This window comes from Oncorhynchus masou, chromosome 13, assembly GCF_036934945.1.
Source record: "Oncorhynchus masou masou isolate Uvic2021 chromosome 13, UVic_Omas_1.1, whole genome shotgun sequence".
Taxonomy (NCBI): Eukaryota; Metazoa; Chordata; class Actinopteri; order Salmoniformes; family Salmonidae; genus Oncorhynchus; species Oncorhynchus masou.
Window position 1 is genome coordinate 59,129,082 of NC_088224.1, and position 27,222 is coordinate 59,156,303.

The 27,222-nt window shown below is 44.0% G+C and overlaps 1 protein-coding gene across 1 annotated transcript in view; it reads right to left on the minus strand.

The window, feature by feature from the left end:
• Window positions 1-6,172: 6,172 nt before the first annotated feature.
• LOC135552697 (serine/threonine-protein kinase SIK3 homolog) overlaps window positions 6,173-27,222 on the minus strand; it is a 54,885-nt gene continuing 33,835 nt past the window's right edge. The window contains 11 exon segments of the mRNA XM_064984468.1: window positions 6,173-8,442; window positions 9,032-9,158; window positions 9,575-9,704; window positions 9,981-10,147; window positions 10,339-10,524; window positions 10,527-11,038; window positions 12,369-12,711; window positions 12,911-13,014; window positions 13,254-13,312; window positions 13,566-13,685; window positions 26,005-26,146. Coding sequence (XP_064840540.1) covers window positions 9,037-9,158; window positions 9,575-9,704; window positions 9,981-10,147; window positions 10,339-10,524; window positions 10,527-11,038; window positions 12,369-12,711; window positions 12,911-13,014; window positions 13,254-13,312; window positions 13,566-13,685; window positions 26,005-26,146 — 1,885 coding nt within the window. The 3' untranslated portion in view covers window positions 6,173-8,442; window positions 9,032-9,036.

Sequence of the window (27,222 nt, forward strand, 5' to 3'; positions counted from 1 at the left end):
TAGCTGTTGCAAAAGCAGCAGCTACTCTTCCTGGGGTCCACACAAAACATGAAACATAATACAGAACATCAATAGACAAGAACAGCTCAAGGACAGAACTACATACATTTTTTTAAAGGCACACACAGCCTACATATCAATGCATACACACAAACTATCTAGGTCAAATAGGGGTGAGGCGTTGTGCCGTGAGGTGTTGCTTTATCGTTTTTTTGAAACCATGTTTGCTTTTTATTTGAGCAATATGAGATGGAAGGAATTTCCATGCAATAAGGGCTCTATATAATACTGTACGTTTTCTTGAATTTGTTCTGGATTTGGGTCTGTGATTAGACCCCTGGTGGCATGTCTGGTGGGTAAGTATGTGTCCGAGCTGTGTGTAAGTTGACTATGCAAACATTTTGGGATTTTCAACACATTGTTTCTTATAAAAAGAAGAGGTGATGTCAGTCTCTCCTCAACTCTTAACCAAGAGAGACTGGCATGCATAGTATTTATATCAGCCCTCTGATTACAGTGAAGAGCAAGACGTGCCGCTCTGTTCTGGGCCAGCTGCAGCTTAACTAGGTCTTTCCTTGCAGCACTGGACAACACGACCGGACAATAATCAAGATAAGACTAAACTAGAGCAGAACTTGCTTTTTGGAGTGTGTGTCAAAGCAGAGCATCTCTTTATTATGGCCAGACTTCTCCCCATCTTTACAACCATTGAATCTATATGTTTTGACCACGACAGTTTACTATCTGAAGTAACGCCAAGTAATTTAGTCTTCTCAACTTGTTCAACAGCCAAACCATTCATTACCAGATTCAGCTGAGGTTTAGCAAGGAAGGATTTGTACCAAATACAATAGTTTTAGTTTCGTTTTTTAGAGACGTTCAGGACCAGAGATGTGGTAGTTGTCAGTCAGTGTAAACCATCTAAAACACTGGTACAGTATACTTCCCACACTGAGCATCAGTTTAGGTGTATAGAGCCATCTAAAACACTGGTACAGTATACTTCCCACACTGAGCATCAGTTTAGGTGTATAGAGCCATCTAAAACACTGGTACAGTATACTTCCCACACTGAGCATCAGTTTAGGTGCTTAGAGCCATCTAAAACACTGGTACAGTATACTTCCCACACTGAGCGGCGTCAGTTTAGGTGTTTAGAGCCATCTAAAACACTGGTACAGTATACTTCCCACACTGAGCGTCAGTTTAGGTGCTTAGAGCCATCTAAAACACTGGTACAGTATACTTCCCACACTGAGCGTCAGTTTAGGTGTTTAGAGCCATCTAAATGTGTTAACTTGATTCTACAACTGCACATTTTGATGATTCAGTTCATGGCAGTCAGAGTTATTAGCCTGGTCCCAGATCTGTTCATGACATATTGTCACACCAAACAGAGAGACAGCACAAACAGATATAGGACCAGGCTACATTTATTCCAGTCAGCTTGAAATACACTAAACAATTAACATAGGACCTGATATTCTGAGTTTCTGATTTTCACTGAATCAAGTTGGAATGTGATTACCTGCTGTAATAGGTTCATCTGGATAAACCCAGAGTGAGATAGCTACCTATCGTATCTCCCTGATCGGTTTCTCTTGCTGGCCTGTAATCATCTCAGCATCTCTATTGGTCCTTTTTGAAGATGAGATTGGCTGACAGGCATTCGTTCCTATTGGCCGGTTAAACTGTGGTTTGACCACCCAGTGGTGGGACTGAAGGTAGGTTGTTGGAAGGTAGAGACATGTTCTCTCTGGGTAGGTATATCTTGTCTAACTTCATAGTAGGTGATTCGACACTGAAACAAGAATCATGGGGTGTATTCATTAGTGCACACCGTCGCAAACCAAAGCAATGAAAATCAGTCTCTTCTTGGATAAGTTCAAGTATGCCCCTCCCAGTTTTGGCATGTGTGCTTCCGTTTGTTTCCTAGTGAATACATATACATACATGTAAAGTATATTATTATACAGACACTTGCCTTATATACTGTACCGTAAATACAAACAGAGGAGCATGCTCATGCATAAATATATACCATTGAATACAATACGTAGGTATTACATCTTAGTCATTTTACCAGATGCTCTTATCCAGAGCAACTAACAGTAGTGGTGAATGCAGGCATTTTCATACTCCTCCCACTTTACCTTTTTTTCATATTCAAAGAAAGACACATTTTAAACCCACACCTACGCTGACAACTGACACAAACAACAGATAAACTAGCCAAATAATGTACGTTACCATTTTGTTCGCCATTATAATCTCGACTGGCTCATCTGAAAAAGGGCAGGAAAATACAACAGTTCCTCCCACCCTCCTTGCTCCCCTGTCTCACCGATGACGGTCTTGCCCTTGTGCAGAAGGCAGAGGATGAGAAGGGTAATGAAGCCCACTGCGCCCCCTGTCAGGATGACCAGCACCGGCACCTCCACCCTGGACTGGAGGAACACTGGAGAATACAGATACAGGACTGTAGTAGAAAAAGGGGCTTTTCACACTATTGAGTGGAACTGAGCTGGGCCAAACCAAGCTATGCTCAGGTGGCCTGGATACCTGTCCACCCTTCACTGAAAAGAAAATATGCAAGACAGTCTGGTTCGGTACCATAGTGAGAAAAGTGTCAAAGTGATAACGACCTGCCAGAGTTCGGTTGCTCTGAGCTGCAATGACACTGTTGCTGGTGTTCACAGAGACATTCCCTGATAGACTGCTCAGGGTGACCTGCAGCGTGTGATTGGTCAGCCATGGGTAGCTCCGCGAGTCCAGGATGAGGAAGTCCAATGTGTTGGCCACCAGCTGGCCAGACTAGTCCACCCAGGTGATGTGGGCAGGAGGGTTGGACCGTACCAAGGCAAAGAGGACCAGGGAGAGGCCAGGGTCTGAGGTTTCAGTGTAGTGAGCGTTTACACGCAGAATCTCCTGCAGGACTGGGATAGAAAAGGTATGGGAACATAACAAATAGAGGGAAACTGAGCATCACATCAGTTCAATATTACTGGGACTAAATAACCTACAGTGGTGGGATCATATTGGATATTGATATTCAATGAGAAGATCTGAGTAGGCAGAAGGACTGGGATTAATACTGTATTTGGTTATGACACCTTAACAGCCACAAGATATAACCATATAAACACATTCCCCACAACACATCAGTAGATCATTCAACAAGCCTCCTGACACTGCACATTGAGGGTGACTGTGGAGTTGTAGCTCTCTCCACTGCGAGGGCTGGAGGCGGCACACACCAGCTCTGTATCCCACTTCCTGGCTCTCAGAGAGAAGGTGCTGTTGTGCTTGGAGTCCGATTTGAGCAGCCCAGACTCCTCCACTGATGGACACCTGGGCGCCTGGTGATGACGTTTGTCTGCCGGCTGTCTCTGTCGCCTCCCGTTGAGATACCACGTCAGCAGGGGCGGGGCATTAGGATTCCAACCCTCTGACTGGCAGTTGAACTTGTCGGTGACATTCTCTTTCAGTGTTAGCGCAGCTTGATGCCGTCCATCAATCTTGGGATCATGTTCGATCGCACCTGGATGTAGAGAGAAGTTTATACGTTCAAAATATGTGAACTTGAAACCCAGTGTCCATTTAAATGTACTTTTCATCTGTTTCTCATGAGAATCCTTATCCTTAATCAATATATTGTAACTCATAAAGTACTGAGTAGTATACTGTGTGGTGGTATATTCTCCATGATCCATTCTTGTTACTGAACTGTCCATGCCCAAGCCAAAGTGTGTAGCAGCAGGACAGTGGTGCCTGGCCCTTGCAGTAGACACAGACACTCCATGCTCGTCCACAGGACCACCAACACCCAGCTGCTGAGACAGAGACAGACGGGACAGGACAGTGATTGCTCTCCAGTGACTGAATAGAGGGATTACACAGACAAGAGAATGACAAGGAAAACAGAGGTGGACAAACAGACAGAAACAAGACAGGGAGAGAGTGCGAGAGAGCGAACACTGACATGTAAGATTTACATTAGCCCTAGAAAGAAAGATAAGAAAACACTGACAGAAGGAAAGAAACTGGAACGAAGACAGTAAAAACACACTGGAATAAAGAGGATAGATCCCTACGAGAGACAACGAGAATGTGGTGAACACAAGTTGAGACAGATAAACAACTAATGTGAACAGAAAGTCAACAGAGGAGCAGTAGCTTCTTGGACAATCCATTAAAAAAAAAGACAAAGGAACAGCCAATCAGAGAGGATACAACAGTCTATGAAAGACAGTGAAATAGCCTAAGTGCATTTCAAATGATTTTTTACATTTGAGTAATTTAGCAGACACTCTTATCCAGAGCAACGTACAGTAGTGAGATCATACATTGCCATACCTTTTTCGTTTTTGGTCCCCTGTGGGAATCAAACCCACAACAATGGCATTGCAAGTGCCATGCTCTCCCAATTGAGTCACATGGGACCATAGGCATATAAAGACACAATGAACAGTGGCGAAGAGAGGTAGAGCAAGAGTTGATTATGCTCCTCACAAATAGACCCTGAATCCAAAGTATTCAATCATTTGCTGGCTGTCCAAATTTGATTTGTGAGGAGCTGCAGTGTAAATTCTGAGTAGGTCTCTATCAGTAGATTAAAAACACAGGCCTGTTTAAAAGAAGTCCGGGATTTCACACCACACATATGCAAATGAATGTGTGAAAAGGCACCAGAAATGACAAAACGCCTGATACTATTAATCACGGATGGTCATAGTCACATGATCAATGTGTCACTGCCTTCCACTAAAGCAGGAATGTTAGCATGACATCAACATTTAAAGATGACGGCATGAGAATAGTATTCCCCGAATCAACAATTGTGCAATCAGTCTAGTAAATAGAGGAGTGGAAGCGTGTCATCATAACAAGCACAGGCACAATGGATTGAAGGGAGTAACGGACAAGAGTGGGCTAGACTCTGCAAAACACACTTAATCTGCTGTGCAGGGATGCATGCAGTGTCTCAAAACACACACACCCAAACACATACACAGCAATGCACACAGCACTGTCTTTCAAACTCAGATACACCAAAAAACAACACATAACAGTCCTAATCTTTCTTCCCCCATTCTTTCCTCTCTCTCTCTCTCTCTCTCTCTCACACACACACGTTAGTGTTACCTTGGCACAGTCGACAGAAAGGTGGTGGGATGATTCTGCCTGTCGGTCCTCCGACCCCCCCCCCCCCGACCCCCCCCCGGCTCACTCAAATACACACACACACATGATCCTCCGACTGCAGCAAGCAGCATTTAGTGGCTGACGCAGGCAGTCATGCTGTCGCCACACAGATAACAAGGGGAGAGGGGGAACGAGGGGAAAACGGGACAAGCTACGCAATGCAGCCGTCATTTAATGAGCCACTAACCATGCATTTCAAGGTGTGCGAGAGAAAAAGGGCGAGATGGCTGGAAGGAGAGTGATGAGGGGGCAAGGTGTCAGTCTTAAGGCACAGGGACTAAATGTATCCATAATTCTTGTCCATCCCTGCCTGCCCCTCCCCTATTACATACTACAGGGCTCCCATAGATCTATGCTCAGCTACCGTTGCCTGAAAAGCAACTGCAGTGCAGCTCTACAGACAGACCAAAGAAGATGATCACAGAGCACTGCAGCACCGAGGTAGAGGGATGTAGATCAATATCTTACCCAATGATCCCCATTCATCCCTACAGTGCTCCTGTGTCAGTGGCAAACAGGTGCTTTCCTTAAATCTGACAAATACAACTAGTGGAGTTATTCTTCTCACCCATGAGGATTTCAGGTTTGTGCCCCATGTATCACATACTGTCAAATCCGGAGTATATGTCAGGGTTGATCATTTTTAAATGCAGTCAATTGAGGAAGTAAACTGACATTCCAATTCCAGTGGGAATGTCTGTTTACTTTCTGAATTGACTTTATTGAACTGGAATAGAAAGCAACCCTGTTTAGAGTGCATAAAGATGTTTGCCGTCAGTGTACATGTTTGACCATCATTAAGTCTGCTCCTCAACTACAAGCAACTGCATCACAATAACTTCTATATTTTGTATCGAGTCAATCAGTATGAAATTCAGACTGGCAAAAGACAAGCATTAATACAAGCAAACTTTCCACACAGGTGGTATACAGATTCCTTAAATGTATCGAACATCACCCAAACACATTGTCTTTTTAAATTATTTATTTATATATATTTATTTAACTCATCTCAGTTTGGTTTGAATTCTATTTAATCATTGTTGCACTTTAGTATTTTTGTACTAAAAAATAAAATTAAAAAAAATGAAAGGATAGAAAAAGAGAACATAGGATACAGGTGCCGAGCAGAGAGCTGGTTTACAGACGATGAGGAAGAAGAAAACGAGGAGGTGGTCCCTCATCAGCAACACACACACAGTCCCTCGCTGGACCATGATGCACTGGGAGTCCTTGCGGACAAGGGGGAGGATAGGTGGGCGGATCATTCTCCCAAACCCTACGCTCACTATCTGAACTGTACATACTGCGTTGGGGTCAAAACTCGAGACCGCTCAGCATATGGTCAGTTCCTCATTTCTCTCCTTCTGAAGCGATGGAAGACTGAATCCAGTATTGGGGCTGGAGTAGGTCTCACTTGCTGATCATGTGACAAAGGGAGGGAATGAGAGAGCGAGAAAGAGATAGAAAAGGGAGGCAGCAAATGTGCAGAGTAGTAGTCTCCTCCTGGAGATGTGGCTGTAGCGGGGCCAGAGTCGGAAGGAGAAGCAATGTCCATTGTGTGTCGGCCAATAAGTGGGGCGATGAGGTCGGAGACGGAGGGTACCACTGCAGATTGGGGGAGCGAGAGGAGAAGGGTTCTTTCTCTCTCCACCTCTAAATGTCTTATGATGATGATGGGGATGATATGTCAGCTATATTACAGTTCCCCTCCATTTCATTTACTGCACTCCCAGCACCGAACCACCCTACAACCCCTTGCCTGCAAAATCTACCCCTAAAAAGCAGAGAACGATAACAATGGCAACGGCATCAATGATTGAAATGATAAAAAGTAACACAAATAATCACTCTCCTCTTCAAGTGTCTCGATAATAAAACAATAAGAACAATATTTTTTTATGACAATGAAGGAGACTTCTCCCTGTACTCTTTTGGCTAAAAATCTCAATATTCCCCCCAAAATAAAAAAATAAAAAGAAATATGACATCTGAAGACATCCAAAAATACAAAATAATAACAATATAAAAATGCCTCCCCAACACCTCCCCCCACAAATATGATACAGAAATTGCAATCTATACATGGTGTCGCTGTACAGAGTAGGAAGGGGAAGAATGTCAGTTAAAACTACCCACAATGCCACACTGTCACAAGAGGGGGCAGGGGAGCGATGGGGAGTGGAAGAAGAGGGAGGAAGGATGGAATGAAGAACAGGGGGGGGAGAAGGGCATAAAACATGAGAGAACAAGGGAGTGAGAAAAGGAACAGGCAGCATGAGAGGGTAAACAGGGAGAAGAATAAAAGATAGCATTGAACTGAAAGTGCAGAATTACGTAAGTAATCAAAACTAAAATGTTGTCCTCCTTGCAACACAGAACATTTTTTTTTCTTTAATAATAATTGTCATTATAATCATAATAACAATAAAAACTTATTTTACAGTAAACAGTAATAACAATAATGATCATAACTTCTAGATGAACATTAGCCGTAAAAATTTATTTTAAAAACAATTAAGAAAAAGAACAACAGAACAGGAAAATAAAATGTAAAAATGAGAGCTGGTTGTGCTGTGCAATCCTCGATGTCACTGAGCTCCATTGTTTGTTTTTTTAGCACCCCTGAGCCTGAACCAAACCCATCCCCGCAAGCCCAACGTAATGGGTCATTCTGAAAGAGAGCCTCATAGGATCTGAGATCACAGTCCACTCCGGAATGGTCCACCGGAATACAGCGGAGGGGAGAGGGAGCAGCGGACAGAACCTCATAGGAATCCCCACGCACAGACTTGGTGTGAATACTTTGGGTTTGTGGCTGAGTGTTTGCACGTTTATGTGATCTATATATTTTGCCTGTATGACTGCCTGGGACATTGAGGCGCATGAGTATGTTGCTATGGCAACAGTTGGGGGAGGGGGACCACAAGGGGTAGGAAGGAAGAAGTGAATGGGGGTGGCAGAGCCCAATCTATCCAATCGGATGGAAGAGCAGAAATGGAGAGAGCCAATGATGGCAATGCTTGCTAGATGGCTGTGCAGAACAGAATGCTGGCATTGGACCCACTCCCCTCACCCAGCCAATCCCCTCCCACCCACCCCGGACTGCAGCCTACAGGCAGCCTGCCCTCCACCAGGACTGACAGAGAGTGCCCCCTCCAGACAGACAATGGCGGTTTGGCGTGATGCTGCTCAACACAGGTGGCTGATGTGGACCTTTATACACAGGACACGCTCCTAGGAGAGAGAGAACACAGAGGGACAGAGTTAACGCTAGGGGTGAATCCCAATTGTCTTTCCCTCATCTTGCCCTCATCTCAAAACACATTGAAAGAGCAGATCTGAGATTCCTTCCCACGGTCCTTCTCCTCCAGTGCACTTAGAGGAGGCGGTGAAAGAGGAGGTGAGGAACCAAGGTAATACTATTGAGATTCACCCTCGATATCCCTTAGCTAGGAGCACTAACAGTTCAAGTACTGTGCTTTATCATGTTCACCTCTTGACCAACAAAGTCAGTACTGTGAATGAGAATCAGGCCAAAAACGACCTGCCTGGCAAAATGAAGGTTTAACTAACTGACAGCTGATCGAAGAACAGCATTAACAAACAGTGGCAACAGTATGGACAACCATTGACATGAGTCTGGCTAAAGACATTCACTCACTGTAGACGGAGTGTAGCGCAACAGAGTCATACTGTAATATTGTCCAAAATGGCTCCCTATTCCCTATATAGTGCACTACTGGTCAAAGGCCCTGGTCAGACGTAGTGCACTACACAAGGAATAGGGCACCATTTGGGACGCAGGCTAAGTGCATGTGCATACCCATGCTAGACCCCGGCCTGCTCCATGCTGTACTGCAGATCTGGGGGTTTGTAGCTGTGAAGGATGTTGCTGGTGCAGGACGACGGGTAGCAGGCTCCAGCATGGAGCTCTCCCTCCACGTCACATACTGCTAGGAGAAAACACACACACAGCCTTTCAGAAGGAAGAACTCCTCTATGTATTTGGTGGGTATTGTGAGTGCATGAGCATGATCCTCCGTGGCTCAGTTGGACGGCAGGTATCCTAGAGGTTAGGACGTTGGGCCAATAACCAAAAGGCCGCTGGTTCGAATAACCGAGCCATAAAGGTGAAAATCTGTCGGTGTGCCCTTAAGCAAGGCACTTTACCCTAATTTGCTTCAGGGGCGGCGTATTACTATGGCTGACCCTGTAAGTTGTTTTGGATAGAAGCATCTGCTGAAATGGCATATATTACACTATACATTAGTTATGTGATAGAAATTATTTTAAAGAGTTCACATTTGACCGAGTCTGTCATGTTTCACTCACTTTAACCCATTTGGTGTGTGTATGTGACACTGACCCGACTCTTCCCGCTGGTGGAGCTGCTGGCTTCCTGTCAGAGGTGATTGGTTGAGGATGTCAGACATGCGGGCGGAGCTCAGAGCCTTGCCAGCCAATAGGCTCATCCCAGTCATGGGCTCGGCCTGGTCCTGAGGAGGTACAGAAAGACACGTTAAGTACATAAATGCACGCAATGTTCAATTCCAAATCAACCCCTAGTCCCTACCCCAAGGCATGCCATACAGATCTGAAAATATAGGTATGAGCAACACGGTGCATCATGCCCTCTGATAGGCTAGGTAAATTAAGACCTATCCATTGAAACTATCCAATCGTTTGAGATCTACATAAGAGGCTGAGAAATTCAGTACATTCTATTTCTATGGTCCCAAACAGTGCACATTATGGCACCGTGAGAAACTCACATAGGCGTCGTCGCTGGTCTGGATGGTGTGGTGGCGCTGTAGCTGGCCCCGGGGCCGATAGCCGTCCCCCTGGGGGACCCTGGTGGAGTAGCCCTCTCCATTATGGTCAGGCACGCCCTGCTCCATAACCTGCTGCCCCTGGGTCCTGCAGTCAACATGCTCATTGTCTGGAAGGGGGGGAGAGGAGGAGGCAGGGATTACTGAAGTTAACCATGTAGACTGTAGCTTGTGCGACCGAAGCAGGAGAGCGTGTAAAACGCATGCGAATATTAACATACAGTGACGTGAAAGCTGTTTGAGACTACAGAAATAGAATGACTAGGTTCTACGTCTGTGGTTGAGCCTGCTTGGCCATTACCTCTGGTCGTGGTGGTGCTTCTGATGTAGCCGTGTCTGTGTGTGGGGGAGTTGTAGGGGGGCGTCCCTCCCCGGGGGGGACCCAGTAGGTCATGGCTGTCCCCACAGCCTTGGGCCTTGGCCAGGAGGCCCTCATGGTAGCCGGGCGGCAGGTCATCCTCCTCCATGCTCTCAGAGTGGGGTAGGCTGGGGGCTGGACATCTAGGGGCATGATCTGGAGGAGGTGTTGGTAGGGGCTCCCCGGCTCCAAAGACTCCCCTTGGCCGAGCTGGCGCAGCAGCATCTCCCCGTAGTCCTGGGGCACATTGGGGGGCGTGGGGGGTGCCGGTCGAGGGCTCTGCCTCTTCAGTAAGGAGGCCAGGTCCTGGGGGGGCAGGCGGGGGTCGGCGTGGCCCGTCAGAGAGTGGCGGGGGGAGAGGAGACCCTGCAGGGTGGGGGTGACGTGCTGCTGGGGCCGGTACTCCAGGGGGGTGGGGGAGAGGAGAGCCTGCTGCAAGGCAGAGGGGCTCCCGTAGCCCCCGCCTCCGGCCCCACCGACCACCCCACCCTGGTAGGCCTCCATCCCTGGCACCTTAAGGGAGGTCCCCTGGAGGTAGGGGTTGTAGCCACCCACCACCCCCGAGGCCCGAGATCCCTCACTGAACAGATGGGGGTTGTTGAAGGCGGCCTGGTCGTATGTGTTGAACCGTCCGAGACTGCGACTGGGGAGTTAGGGACCCAGGGAAGAGAGGGAAAATAGTCAGCTAATGCCACTTGCAACCAAATGTACCGTCCAACACAGACTCCAGCAAATACTGAGAGAGTTCTTTGAGGAAAAAAACTAATACACCATTGAGATAGTATTCTGGATTAAGGAAGTATACAAGAAAAACATGACAGTTATTATTATTAGTAGTATAAAACTGAAAGGAGTTATTTATGAACAGTATGAGAGGAGTATGTCACAAAACACAAATATGTCTACCTGATACAGTGACAATACAGTTCGACATGTTCTTCTTTTAACTGCAACACTTTGGTTGCAACCCCGCTATTATGGGTCAAAAATCAGCACAGAAACCCGTACGGTTTCAAAGGTCACAAGTCCACTGAGGGGTGTGCAAGCAGTAAAATACACACAAATGCTGTAGCTTTTCAAGAGGAAATGACAAGAAAATCAAAGGATGAGGTAACTGCCAAGCTTGGCTAAATACAACACAGACTGGTAGGTGCAGAGCTGCCTATAGCTCCTACAGTATGGTGACACTACTGCCGTTAGTAGTCATCCCACCACCTACATCCATTTTAGTCAGCCAATCTCAGTGGAGCATTCAGGTGGTGACTTCATGTTCTTCTTCAGCCAAGTACGTTGTTTTGGGTTATCAATAATAATACCGTTATCAACGGTATTTCTCAATGTAAAAACCCACAAGGATGTGTCTGAAGTCCACTAGCCTATCAGGTGTAAGACTGTGTGTCACTAAATGGCAGGGGTGTCTAAAGAATTTCCCCTGCGGGCCGCATTCAGTCTTCCCAGAGGTCCCAAGGGCCACACTGAATGTTGGTTATATTTCCTCACAGTCAAAATGTGCAAAACATAACATAAGCATCTATCCATCGCTTTTGGGATTTTCTATGATCCCCGACTGTCTAGATTGTTTTTCAAAGGACTGGATTGAATGGGCTGATGGGCCCATATGTTTGACACCCCTGTTATATAGAGTACTTTGATCAGGGCACATGGTCGAAAATGGTTCACCATATAGGGAATAGGGTGCCACGGGCAACACAGTTTATAAGACTGTACTATGAGTGAGTTCAGGAACATGGTTTCCTAGGGTTGACTGAGGTATGAGAGACTGAAATCTAAAATAACTGTGAACATTATGAAAATGAAAAATAAAAAGGTGGGGAGAAAAATGAAATTGAAGAATTCACAAAGAAAGTCCAAAACACAGAATTGAAGAACATGAAAGTTGAAGAAAAGTGCTGGCAGAAAAAGATGTGCAAAGGCCGGTTCAGGCACAAAGTGAGCAGCGGTGTGAGGGTCACCTGTGGGTCTCGGCATTGTCTGCACTCAGCTGCTTCCCCAGGACCCGGTGGGCGCACGGCGTGGAAAGGAAGGCATGCTGCTGGCGCTGTTGGGCCCCGCCACCTCCCAGCTCCACTTCCTGCACCTGGATAGTCACTTGCTGCTGGGGCATGGGGACGCCCCCCCCACGGGAGGAGGGGCAAGGCTGCTGCTGGGGCATGGGTACACCCCCGCCACGGGAGGAGGAGCAGGGCTGCTGCTGCGGAGGCAGGGTGACGGGGCGCAGGCCGCAAGGGGGAGGACTCCCGCTGGTGGACTGATAGAGGGCGGGGCCGTGCTGGTACTGAACCGCTGATGGCACACCTGTGGGAAGGAGGGAGAGATCAGTCAGTCAGAAGAGAGATACTGTACCTACAAACTGGTTATTTCAACCATCACTTCGTCCTAATAAGGGATCATTAACAATTGAGTCATATTGACCTTTATCGTCCTTTAGTCTAATAAAGAACGACAAGTAAGGCAAGTAAGACAAGTAAGAAAGACAAGTGGAGTTAGAACTCACCATGGCCCTGCATCATCGCTGTTGGAGGGGGACTCTGATTGGGCTGTCTGAACAAGTGGTTGCTGGCATGTGTAGGCGGTGGGCTGGAGGGCTGGATACGCAACCTGAGGGAAGGGAGAGAACAGACAGGGATGGAAATAACACTCATTAATAGAGTGGCACAAAAGCCTGGCTTGTTGGTGGAGCTTCTCTGAGCTGCACTAAATGTGTTTAGGAGACAATTGCCATTGAGTGTGTTATTTTGAACCACGGTGTCTAAAAATAAATGATTGTTTTTTAGTCACTAATGATTATCATTAGTCTCTCGCTCAGAGTGGTTGTTGTGTGTGTGTGGTGTTCTCACCTCTGGAGCTGGTGGGTAAGGTGACTGGGCTGGCAATCTCCGTGACCCAAAGACAGGGCCTGCAGAAGGGGGAGAAAGATTCAGATAATGGAAAAACTATTTAGGAACACATCATGGCACGTGTTTACTGTATTTGTGTCACATCGACCAGCCTTTCATGGTGTCTTTCAGAGAGAGAAGAGATGGGGACAGAAATGTCTAGGTTAGGGTCATGGTGACTTGCATCTGCTAGTGTAGAAAACACTGCTCCCGCTGATACAAACCATGCAGTGTGCGTGTCGTTCTCTGTGTGTGTGTGTGTGTCACAGTGACCTGTATCTGCTGGTGTAGAATCTGCTGCTCCTGCTGGTACAGGAAATGCTGTTGTTGTGTGTGCTCAAGCAGCCTCTCGTCCTGGGGGCAAGCGTACATCTTCTGCAGCTGCTCACACTCCTGGTACACATACGCGCACAAACACACAAACATATTGTCGTTAGAGACCACACAAAGAAAGACGGTGGCACCCGGAATATAAGGAATAGCATTATGTGCTGTCACATTCACTCAGAATACCCCCATCTAATGACAATAGAATGCAACGATAAACGAGACTCAAATCAATCCAAGTCCAGATCCAAAAGGCTTCTTAACAGGTTTTACCCTCAAAGCCATAAGACCGCTGACCAGCTAATCAAATGGCGACCCGGACTACTTGCATTGAACCCCCCCGTTCAGGCTGCTGCTACTCACTGTTTATCATCGATGCATAGTCACTTTTCCCCTACCTACATGTGCAGTTGAAGTCGGAAGTTTGCATGCACTTAGGTTGGAGTCATTAAAACTTGCTTTTCAACTCCTCCACAAATTTCTTGTTAACAAACTATAGTTTTGGAAAGTCGGTTAGGACATCTGCTTTGTGCATGACACGTAATTTTTCCAACAATTGTTAACAGACAGATTATTTCACTTATAATTCACTGTATCACAATTCCAGTGGGTCAGAAGATTAAATACACTAAGTTATACACCAAGTCACTTGGCTCTGTCATAACCTCACATGGTCTCTCCTATCATTGCTATGCAGACGACACACAATTAATCTTCTCCTTTCCCCCTTCTGATGACCAGGTGGCGAATCGCATCTCTGCATGTCTGGCAGACATATCAGTGTGGATGACGGAACACCACCTCAAGCTGAACCTCGGCAAGACGGAGCTGCTCTTCCTCCCGGGGAAGGACTGCCCGTTCCATGATCTCGCCATCACGGTTGACAACTCCATTGTGTCCTCCTCCCAGAGCGCTAAGAACCTTGGCGTGATCCTGGACAACACCCTGTCGTTCTCAACCAACATCATGGCGGTGGCCCGTTCCTGTAGGTTCATGCTCTACAACATCCGCAGAGTACGACCCTGCCTCACACAGGAAGCGGCGCAGGTCCTAATCCAGGCACTTGTCATCTCCCGTCTGGATTACTGCAACTCGCTGTTGGCTGGGCTCCCTGCCTGTGCCATTAAACCCCTACAACTCATCCAGAACGCCGCAGCCCGTCTGGTGTTCAACCTTCCCAAGTTCTCTCACGTCACCCCGCTCCTCCGCTCTCTCCACTGGCTTCCAGTTGAAGCTCGCATCCGCTACAAGACCATGGTGCTTGCCTACGGAGCTGTGAGGGGAACGGCACCGCAGTACCTCCAGGCTCTGATCAGGCCCTACACCCAAGCAAGGGCACTGCGTTCATCCACCTCTGGCCTGCTCGCCTCCCTACCACTGAGGAAGTACAGTTCCCGCTCAGCCCAGTCAAAACTGTTCGCTGCTCTGGCCCCCCAATGGTGGAACAAACTCCCTCACGACGCCAGGACAGCGGAGTCAATCACCACCTTCCGGAGACAGCTGAAACCCCACCTCTTCAAGGAATACCTAGGATAGGATAAGTAATCCTTCTCACCCCCCCCTTAATGATTTAGATGCACTATTGTAAAGTGGCTGTTCCACTGGATGTCAGAAGGTGAATTCACCAATTTGTAAGTCGCTCTGGATAAGAGCGTCTGCTAAATGACTTAAATGTAAATGTAAGTTGACTGTGCATTTAAACAACTTGGACAATTCCAGAAAATGATTTCATGGCTTTAGAAGCTTCCGTTAGGCTAACTGACATCATTTGAATCAATTGGAGGTGTACCTGTGGATGTATTTCAAGGCCCACCTTCAAACTCAGTGCCTCTTTGCTTGACATCATGGGAAAATCAAAAGAAATCAGCCAAGACCTCAGAAAAGAAAAATTGCAGACCTCCACAAGTCTGGTTCATCCTTGGGAGCAATTTCCAAATGCCTGAAGGTACCAAGTTCATCTGTACAAACAATAGTACGCCAGTATAAACACCATGGGACCACGCAGCCGTCATACCTCTCAGGAGGGAGACGCATTCTATTTCCTAGAGATGAACGTACTTTGGTGCGAAAAGTGCAAATCAATCCCAGAACAGCAGCAAAGGACCTTGTGAAGATGCTGGAGGAAACATGTACAAAAGTATCTATATCCACAGTAAAACAAGTCCAATATCGACATAACCTGAAAGGCCGCAGAGCAAGGAAGAAACCACTGCCCCAAAACATCCATAAAAAAAACTGAATACGGTTTGCAACTGCACATGGGGACAAAGATCTCCAAAAAGTACGAAATGTCCTCTGGTCTGATGAAACAAAAATAGAACTGTTTGGCCATAATGGCCATCGTTATGTTTGGAGGAAAAAGGGGGAGGCTTGCAAGCCATAGAAGACCATCCCAACCGTGATGCACGGGGGTGGCAGCATCATGTTGTGGGGGTGATTTGCTGCAGGATGGACTGGTGCACTTCACAAAATAGATGGCATCATGAGGTAGGAAAATTATGTGGAATTTTGAAGCATCATCTCAAGACATCAGTCAGGAAGTTAAAGCTTGGTCGCAAATGGGTCTTCCAAATGGACAATGACCCCCAATCATAAATCCAAAGTTTAGGCAAAATGGCTTAAGGACAACAAAGTCAAGGTATTGGAGTGGCAATCACAAAGCCCTGACCTCAATCCTATAGAAAATTTGTGGGCAGAACTGAAAAAGCAGGTGCGAGCAAGGAGGCCAACTAACATGACTCAGTTAGGCTCTGTCAGGAGGAATGGGCCACAATTCACCCAATTTATTGTGGGAAGCTTTGTGGAAGGCTACCCGAAACATTTGACCCAAATTAATCAATTTAAAAAGCAATGCTAACTGAGTGTATGTAAACATCTGACTCACTGGGAATGTGATGAAAGAAAGAAAAACTGAAATAAATCATTCTCTCTACTATTATTCTGACATTTAACATTCTTAAATGAAGTGGTGATCCTAACGGACCCAAAACAGAACATTTTTACTCGGATTAAATGTCAGGAATTGTGAAAAACTGAGTTTAAATGTATTTGGCTAAGGTGTATGTAAAATTCTGACTTCAACTTTACATATTACCTCGACGAATCTGTACCCCCCCCCACACAATTGACTTGGTACCGGTACCCCTGTATATAGCCTCGTTACTGTTATTTTATTGTCGCTCTTTTACTTTAGTTTATTTAGTAAATATTTTCTTAACCAACAATGCAGTATTAAGGAAAATAAGAGTTAAGGGCTTGTAAGTAAGCATTTTACGGTAAGGTCTAAACATGTTATATTTGTTGTATGTGGCAAATAACACATGATGTCAAAAGACCATTTCCTTCTTATGTACATTTGATGGACAATAAAGCTTTTTGAATTAAATTGAACACATTTCAGAGTCCATGAGGTTTGTATATAAGGCATGTTGTCCTTCCTTACACTTCTGAAATCGCTGTTGACTCCATAATACAGACCGGTTCTGAAATTGTCAAATGTTTATTTTCGCTATTGCTTTGCTGTGCACTGTTACAATGACCTTGGAGATCCCTCCGCCACCTCTCATCCCAGCCTTGACATTAAACTGTTAAATCGATTAGCTGATATCAAGCCTGGTCCCAGATCTGCTTGTGCTATCCTTTCGGCATGACAAAGAGTTGACATGACAGCACAAACAGATCTGGCACAAAGATAGCTGAAGTGGTTTTGGGTGCCGAGATAACTCTAGCTCTGACCGAGGGCAGAGGTGCCGTCAACATCAACGGCAGCTTGTTTTGTGTTGCCTCACCCACGTAACCCAGCAGCCTAGTGTTTACTCCGACCACGTCACCATTGAAACTTGAGTCTATGGGATTACTCCTAATTACCACTAGTTACATCAGCACCCGTGGCCAATCCCAATATCCCCTTCAACCTGCCTTTAAACCCTCTATACCCATCCTACCATGGCCAGGGACCTCTAACCTCTTGATACCCGCCTCGGTGCCCCCACCTTGGATCTACAGTACCAGTCAAAAGTTTGGACACACCTACTCATTCCAGTCTTTATTTTTACTATTGTAGAATAATTGTGAAGACATTACAACTTTGAAATAACATGTATGGAATCACGTAATAACCCAAAAACTGTTAATTCAAAATCTATTTTATAATTGAGATTCTTCAAAGCAGCCACCCTTTGCCTTGACAGCTTTGTACTGTCTTGGCATTCTCTCAACCAGCTTCATGAGGTTGTCACTGGGAATGCATTTCAATTAGCAGGTGTGCCTTCTTAAAAAGTTCATTTGTGGAATTACTTTCCTTCTTAATGCGTTTGAGACAATCAGCTGTGTTGTGACAAGGTAGGGGTGGTATACAGAAGATAGCCCTATTTGGTAAAAGACCAAGTCCATATTATGGAAAGAACAGCCCAGCTCAAATAAGCTAAGAGAAACGACAGTCCATCATTACTTTAAGACATGAAGGTCAGTCAATGCGGAACATCAAGAACTTTGAAAGTTTTCAAGTGCAGTTGCAAAAACCATCAAGCACTATGATGAAACTGGCTCTCATTAGGACCGCCACAAGAAAGGAAGACCCAAAGTTACCTCTGCTGCAGTGGATAAGTTCATTATATAAAACTGCACCTCAGATTGCAGCCCAAATAAATGCTTCACAGAGTGCAAGTAACAGACACATCTCAACATCAACTGTTAAGATGAAAATCGGGCCTTCATGGTCGAATTGCTGAAAAATAAACACTACTAAAAGGACACCAATAAGAAGAAGAGACTTGCTTGGGCCAAGAAACGAGCAATGACATTAGACTGGTGGAAATCTGTCCTTTGGTCTGATGAGTCCAAATGAGAGATTTTTGGTTCCAAACGCCGTGTCTTTGTGAGACGCAGTAGGTGAACGGATGATCTCTGCATATGTGGTTCCCACCGTAAAGCATGGAGGTTTGCTGGTGACACTGTCTGTGATATATTTAGAATTCAATGAATACTTAACCAGCATGGCTACCACAGCATTCTGCAGCGATATGGCATCCCATCTGGTTTGCGCTTAGTGGGGCTAACATTTGTCTTTCAACAGGACAATGATCCAATACACCTCCAAGCTCCAGGGCTATTTGACGAAGAAGGAGAGTGATTGAGTACTTAATCAGATGACCTGGCCTCCACAATCACAATCACATGACCTCAACCCAATTAAGATGGTTTGGGATGAGTTGGACCGCAAAGTGAAGGAAAAGCAGCCAACAAGTGCTCAGCATATGTGGGAACTCCTTCAAAACTGTTGGAAAAGCATTCCAGGTGAAGTTGGTTGAGAGAATGCCAAGTGTACAAAGCTGTCATCATGGACAAGGGTGGCTACTTTGAAGAATCTTCAATATATTTTGATTCGTTTAACACTTTTTTGGTAACTACATGATTCAATATGGTGTTATTTAATAGTTGTGATGTCTTAACTATTATTCCACAATGTAGAAAATAGTAAGAAATGTTTTTTAAAAACCTTGAATGACTAGGTGTGTCTAAACCTTTGACTGGTACTGTATGACTCTTTGGCTAAAGCAATTCAGTGTCTCAATCCAACACTGCACAATCAGTCCTTAAAATGTGTATGGAATCCAACTAATTGAAGGTTAAGTGGGAGTAAGTGGATGAGATCAATGGAAACTTGTTCACACTTCTACAGCATGGACATTTCTGTAGGCTGCTGCCTGCACGCTTAGGTGCAGAAGGAAGATAAAATGAGACAGAAGCGTACGGGGTAAGGCAGGACCATGCTTAGGAACTGCAGGGCTTACCCAAATAAGTATTGTAGACCGCAGATCAATGCAAAAAAATACAAGTTTGTCTTTACATATTTCAATATAGTTCAGCCAGTCCTGGAGTTGTGCAGGTGAGAAAATGTAGGGGGGAAAATTGACAAAAAAATATGGAAAAATGAAGCCGGAAAAGTGCGCCGATGACTTGTTCTTTACATGGAAAAATATTGAATGAAAAGCAGAAAATTAAAAATGTCTGGTTTCTGGGAAAACTAAAATGGTATGGTTTCTGGGGAAAAAAAGATGGATGGGAGAGAGGGATCTTTAAGTAAACAGACTAAACAAGAACCAACATGCGTTTTAGTGTCTGCACCCTCTCTCTACACTGGTTATACCCCGTACCTACCTGTTCCATTGTAAGGCAGGACCCGCAGGATCAGGTAGGTAGGGTAAATAAGGACCAGCACGGATGTGACAGAATGATAATTAAGAGGCATTTAAATCGATTGGATCTCAATGAAGAGCCAGTCCATGTTTTACACCACCTGGACCCTCCAGGGATACAAGTAAAGCACTTGGAAAGCTATCTAGCTGCGTGCGTACGCAAGTCGTTGTATTGTGACAAAGGCATTAATTGAATCACGTTAAGACCCGCTCTTTTCCTTGAATGCATTCTTAAGACTTTCAAGTGACGCCAGACTGTTTGGTATGACGATAGAGGACGTCAGGGGCCAGGCATTAAACACCAGTACAACACCAGCTGGATATGTTCACACTGAATCTATGTCGTCTAAAGAGGCTCAGGATCTAAATCTAACCCAGCACGCCTGACCTTTCACTGTGTAGGAAAACAAACTAAGAGGAAGTACATGGAAAGTGAGTGGATGACGTCAAGGGAGGCTTGTGTGGCATTCACACTTGCGCCCCAGGGGTTGTGGGCAGTCCGGGCACCAATGTAGGATGCATGCATGCTTAGGAGCAGCAGGTAGATACATTGGCGCAGATACGGGGTAAGGTAGGGCTATGCTTAGGACCTGCAGGTAGAGGTAAATCAGGACTAGTCTCTCGTGAAAGAAGAACAAATTAAATGGGGGTGTATAGAACCAGGTGGGGGTTTATAGTACTAGGTTTGGGCGTATAAACCAGGTGGGGGTAGGGTTGTGGCGCTCATGACATTTTTGTCAGCCAGTGATTGTCATGTAAGTATAGTGTCGGTCTCAGGTAATTGAACGTAATTAACAAACATGTTTAGCATCTCCTGGCTTCCACGCATAACCTATAAGCCACTGATGCAGACCTTTGATACATCTACAAGTCTAATAAATCCATGTAATATAGCCTACACCATCACAATAAATCCACTTTAGGTGGGATATAAACATTAGGCTACATGTTCTGATTTTTAACACATTCTAAGGCTGCATAATGCGACACATTTTGTTTTAAGTGACATGAAACGCTTGAGCTCTGCAGTTTCTTGTGCAGGCTGCACACACTTCATCAATCGCTCATTCACAATTTGACAAGCACTTGACAATATTCTCACCCATCAGACTACTCAATGTAATCTGGTCTTTACATATAGCCTACTAATATATTCAATTTGCCATATATTTTTAAACTGTGCTGTTTCACAAAAGTCCTGAACATTTCTATTCTCATAGTTTGACCGACTTTAAATTAAAGATACACATTTTTGCCAAAAGTATTATTATACAATTGATCACCCAGCAGTGCTACCTGCACAGTTATCTCCAGGTAAATATGCAATTCTTCAGCCATTCCTGGACCTGCGACCAAAAACAAGCTACATATGGACAGTACCAAAACAAATGATCCTGTCTCTTCACAGCAAAATCTGCAGAGCTGGGATGGTTGTATCCCTCATACACACTATCATTCAAAAGTTTGGGGTCACTTAGAAATGTCCTTGTTTTTGAAAGAAACCACATGTTCTTGTCCATTAAAATAGCATTGATCTGAAATACAGTGTAGACATTGTTAATGTTGAAAATTACTATTGTAGCTGGAAACGGCAGATTCTTAAAGGAATATCTACATAGGCGTACAGAGGCCCATTATCAGCAAGCATCACGTGTTCCAATGGCACGTTGTGTTAGCTCATCCAAGTTTATCATTTTGTGTTAGCTAATCCAAGTTTATCATTTTAAATAGGCTAATTGATCATTAGAAAACTATTTTGCAAGTATGTTTAAAACTGTTGTCTGTTTAAAGAAGCAATAAAACTGTTGAGTATCTGGTGCATAAGCATTTGTGGGTTTGATTACAGGCTCAAAATGGCTAGAAACAAATACTTTCTTCAGAAACTCGTCAGTTTATTCTTGTTTTGAGAAATGAAGGCTATTCCATGCAAGAAATTTACAAGAAACTGAAGATCTCGTACAACGTTGTGTACTATTACCTTCACAGAACAGCACAAACTGGCTCTAACCAGAATAGAAAGAGGAGTGGGTGGCCCCGGTGCACAACTGAGCAAGAAGTACATTAGTGTGTCTAGTTCGAGAAACAGATGCCTCACAAGTCCTCAACTGGCAGCTTCATTAAATAGCATCCGGCAAAACACCAGTCCCAACATCAACTGTGAAGAGGAGACTCCGGGATGCTGGCCTTCTAGGCACAGTTACAAAGAAAAAGACATTTCTCAGACTGGCCAGTCAAAATTAAAGATTAAGACGGGCAAAAGAACACAGACACTGGACAGAGGAACTCTGCATAGAAGGCCAGCATCCCGGAGTCTCCTCTTCACAGTTGACAATGAGACTGGTGTTTTGCCACTCAAGTCTCAATGTCCTTGAGTGGCCCAGCCAGAGCCCGGACTTGAACATGATCTAACATCTTTGGAGAAACCTGAAAATAGCTGTGCAGCCTGACAGAGTTTGAGAGGATCTGCAGAGAAATGGAGAAACACCCCAAATACAAGTGTGCCAAGCTTGTAGCGTCACACCCAAGAAGACTTGAGGCTGTAATCGCTGCCAAAGATGCATCAACAAAGTACTGAGTAAAGGGTCTGAATACTTATGTAAATATGTTATTTCAGTTTTCATTTTTTAATAAAAATTACAAAAATATTAAAACCCTGTTTTTGATTTGTCATTATGGGGTTTTGTGTGTCGGTTGATAAGGTAAAAAAAAACTAACATAAGAAAATGTGGAAAAAATAAAGGGGTCTGAATACTTTCCGAATGCACTGTAAATTCCAATCGTACTTTATCAAAAGCCTTTTCAAAGGAAGCTATAAATATCAGGCCTGGTTTCCCAGATTTTTCATAGTGTTTTATTGTTTCTACTAATTATATTATCTTCAATGTCCATGTAAAGTCCATGTAAATCATCTGTCTGATTAGGATTAATAATGTCTGACAATACCTTTTAAATTCTATGCACAATGCTATAATTTCTGCATCAGAACACTGAAGTGTAGGGAAACTCACATTTTTTAAAAAATGGACTGGATCTTTATACTTACCACGTGGATTCTGTTTCAGTAATAAGGAAAATTAGACTTTCTTGTTGAGTATCTGATAATCTACTATTTTTTATAAGAGTGGTTAAAAAACATGCTAATAACGGTGCTCTGAGTATATCAAAAAAGGTTTGGTATACCTCCACCTGGAGTTTTCCTCAGACTTAAAGGCTTTAATTGCATCAAAAGGTTTCTCCTCTGTAATTTGGCCTTCACATGAGCCTTTCGGTAATTAAAGTTAATTTAGTTCATTTTACATTATTAATAGAAGATTTTTTTTTACATACAATTGACGTAACTTTGGTTAGTGGAGACGGAGAAAACATTTTTAAAAGGACTTTGCTTCCTCTCAAAATATTGTTTGGTGAAGTTTCAGTAAATTATTTTTGGTAGCATTTCTATGTTGAAGATGAAATAAACAATTTGGGGCATTTTTCCAATATTACATCCAGGTCGCTTTATTTTTATAATATATTACACTCGATTTTTCTTGAATAAATTCCTCCTTTTCTTTTTGTTTTTCCTCTCACTTATTCTGTGCCTATGTTACAGTTTTTATTGCTATCTGTCTGTATTGTTAGTCCTACTTCCTTTGTTATAATAGCTCTTTTTACCTAAATTGCTTTTGTTTTAGAGATGAGTACTGAATTGCATGACCTCTAAAGGCACATGTAAAAGTGTCCCATACAATAAGGGGATCTGCTATACCCATGTTATTTTGGAAAAAGTCAGTTCTAAATTATTCTGTCTTATCTAAAAACAAGTTATAATCCAATAGGCTTTGATTCAATTTCCAATTTTCTCGTCCACGTGGGAATTCTGTACGAGTAATGTATATGAACACTCAACACAAAAAAAAACCTTGGGTGCCAGCGAGAATGACATAAGAAAGTAGCCAAGACAACTAGCTTGATTGAGCCTCCGCCATGTATATCTCACTAGGTCAGGATATTTAAGCCTCCATATTTCCACTAGTTTCAATATATCAATGACATTAGTGATATCCTTAAGTGCATGAGGGTGATAGTTTGTATTTCCTTTAAGATCCCGTTTATAATTTACCACCATTGTATTGCTTGTAGGTTTTATAAACTATTATTTATATTTTCAAAGAATCATGGATCATCATTATTTGGATTATATATATTAAATGAGCCAAATCTGTTTATGGTCCCATAAAATATTTAAAATCATCCATCTACCTTGAGGATCTGTTTGGACAATTTGCAGGTTCAGATCAAAATTATTGTTGATTAAGATCATCAATCCTTTCGAGTTTCTTTGCCCATGGAAGAAATATATCCCCCCCACCCCACCAAGTTGTTGAATGAGTTTCCTGTTCATACATATGATATTACTTTTCTTTTATCCAGGTAAATACTGACAGTCTTTTCTTATTATCTGCTAAGACATAACAATTATAATGACTTATTTCACCATTTACCATAATGAGATACAAGTTGCAATTCAATTTATCATAATATATGTTTGTCAACTTACCATTAAAAAGTAACATAGTGATTAAGTGTCCATATAGCTGTACCATGATATCTGCATTGCTATTAAGTTAACCTCCAATTGTTCTCCACTTTTCTACCCTTTCCTCCACGAACAACCACAAGCTCAGATGTTGTTCCAGTTGCTCCATCCTCGAGCCCAACTCAAGAAAGGACTTGATGTGCAAATACAGTTGCAGCTGTTTGAGAAGGCATGCAAAATATGGGGAGATTTGATTAACCAATGTCAAGTCCTTGCTGATGGAGAAATTCTTTGTATATTATGCTCACCCATCAGAGAGCAGGGTCGGCGCTTCTTTAGCAGGTCTCCGACCGTATTCATCTTTCTGATTTGGCTGCGTATAGGCTAGTTACAGTAGGCACTTAAAACAGATAAGGACTCCTCCTTAGTGTATGGGTCGCTCAGGTGGGTGTCTAGGATATAGGGTTGGGGACCGTCTCATCATGATTGGCCAACAAATCAATAACCTACATTTATACATTTGTTTTAAAATGTATATCCCATATCTGCACAAGATTGAAAGCTCTCTCTCACAAACCCTGCTCGCAGACACACATGGGATTTGCAACCATTTTCCTTTTTCACTCACTTAACACTTTTCCCAAAAACACCCCCCCCCCCTTCCATCACAATACACCTGCACATACCCACATACTGTGCCTTCTATGTCCTCTGTGTTTTATCTCGACCATGTTGATTGAGTACTTTTGTGCTTCCAGTTCCTTATTTTTGAAGATGTACTATTTAGCTAATTATCATTGTCTAATGCTGTCTTATCTATTTATAAAATACTATGAATAGAAAGTCGAATACTAATCATTTTACAACATTCCCTACCATCTTGAATGGTATAGTGTAGTTGTGGTTTATTTCTTTATCAATTGTTGTATTTTATTGCTTTCCTATACATTTGATATATTTTGTTATTACAATCCCTACCACGGATAGTATTGGGTGTTCTATTATGCGGTGACTCTACGGGAACGTTGTAATATTTAGAGTTACCGTCTTCGTGTCTCGGAACATTTGGTAATCAATACAGTTTATCGACTACAAGGGCTACTTCTTTCCCTTTTAATCTATTCTCCTTGAAGGGGATGGGTACAGAACTTTGCGCCGCGATGCAATTTTCTTTGGGAACTGATCAGTCATGCCTGTTTTCGTGCCAGCCCACAAAAAGAAAACTTGTCATCTGTAGCCTGCACTTGTCATCTGTAGCCTGCACTTGTCATCTGTAGCCTGCACTTGTCATCTGTAGCCTGCACTTGTCATCTGTAGCCTGCACTCGAATAGCGAATGGAGGTTACATGCGGATACGTTTATAATATGCTAGCATAGGCAGTTCTTCCATAAGGCTAGTGGAAGCTAAGATTTCCCTAAAGTAAATTTAATTACATTGCCACAAATATATTGCCAAATTAGCCTATTCCTGTCTATACAGAAAGAAATAACATAATTCAAAATACAGTCGCATGGCCTATAGAAATGTTGTGCAACAAGCCTAGTTACCTTGACTAAACGGTCACGTGGAATTTGACCGTGGTAATATATACGGTCACCATAACAGCCCGAGGTGTAGGTTTACAACACCAGGTGGGGGTGTACAGAGCCAGGTGGGGGTGTATAGTACCTGTTTGAGCTGCCTGATGAGGCTGCTGTTCTCCAGGTGGGCCTTAAAGGCCTGGATGGTGGTGGTCCCATCGGAGAAGCGCCTCACGGGGGAGAAACGCTCCATGGGCAAGTGCAGGGTGTTACAGTCCTTGTAGCTGGACCTGGGGAGGTGCGCAGAGCCGCACACATACAGACACACCGATCCAGATGCATAGACAGGAGCCAGATATAGATAGAAATGGATACGCAGGTGAGGTCGCAGAAATGGATACAGAGGTGAAGTCGCACACAGACACACAGTCATACACAGATGGAAAAATAAAATAAAATAATTTACATGAGCTAGTCTGGTCTCTCTGTATCCGAATGTCACTGTAAACACAGAGCTGATCCTAGAGCCGTGAACACAGGATACACAGCAGGAATGCACCACTGTGTCATCATACCCAATCCAAACGTAGACCTGATCGACAGGATCATTTGGAGAATCCCATACCTGGCTGTAACATCTCAGCGTCCTTCAGCTGCAGTCAAAAAACCGAAACATCTTATTTTTTTCTATATTGAGAATAGCAAGCTAGAGAAATCAGAGAATAGCTAGGCTAACTTAAACTGGCTGTAGAATGAACCGTTTGGAATAATAAAGATGTTTCTCCGAAACAGAGTTGAACGTGTTCAATCAGTATCAGAAGACCAGCGGCTGGCCGTATGTATCAAGCATCTCAGAGTAGGAGTGCTGATTTAGGATCAGTTTTGCCGTTTAGATCACAATGAATGAAATCATATGGAGACGCTTGATACATAGACAGACAGACCTCATCCAATGAGACAGCCGCTTCTCCACAACACAGACTGTCCAATGGCTGACCTGCAGCTCAGGAGGAGATCTCAGAGCTGAGAACTGTTCTGTTACCTAGCCTACCCCTGGATCACTAGAAGTCCTCATGTCGTATGCTCCAAGCTGGTGACTGTCATAGTGTAACCTGCACTGGTGTCCCTGCTCTTGTGTGCTGGCTGGGGAACATCCATAACCCACCCAGTGTGGACTTTCGCCTCATTATAAAGTGAGAATATGTGTCTCGGTGAATGTCCCTAAAAGTACCCATGCCCCTATCCCTGCCTCGCTGAATGATGGGGCCCATGCATAGTGAAGGGAGTATATGTGTGTCTGTGCATCTTAGTGCTTGTGTCCCTATCTCTATTACTGTCCCTGTGTGCTGGGGCCTGGGGTGTGTCT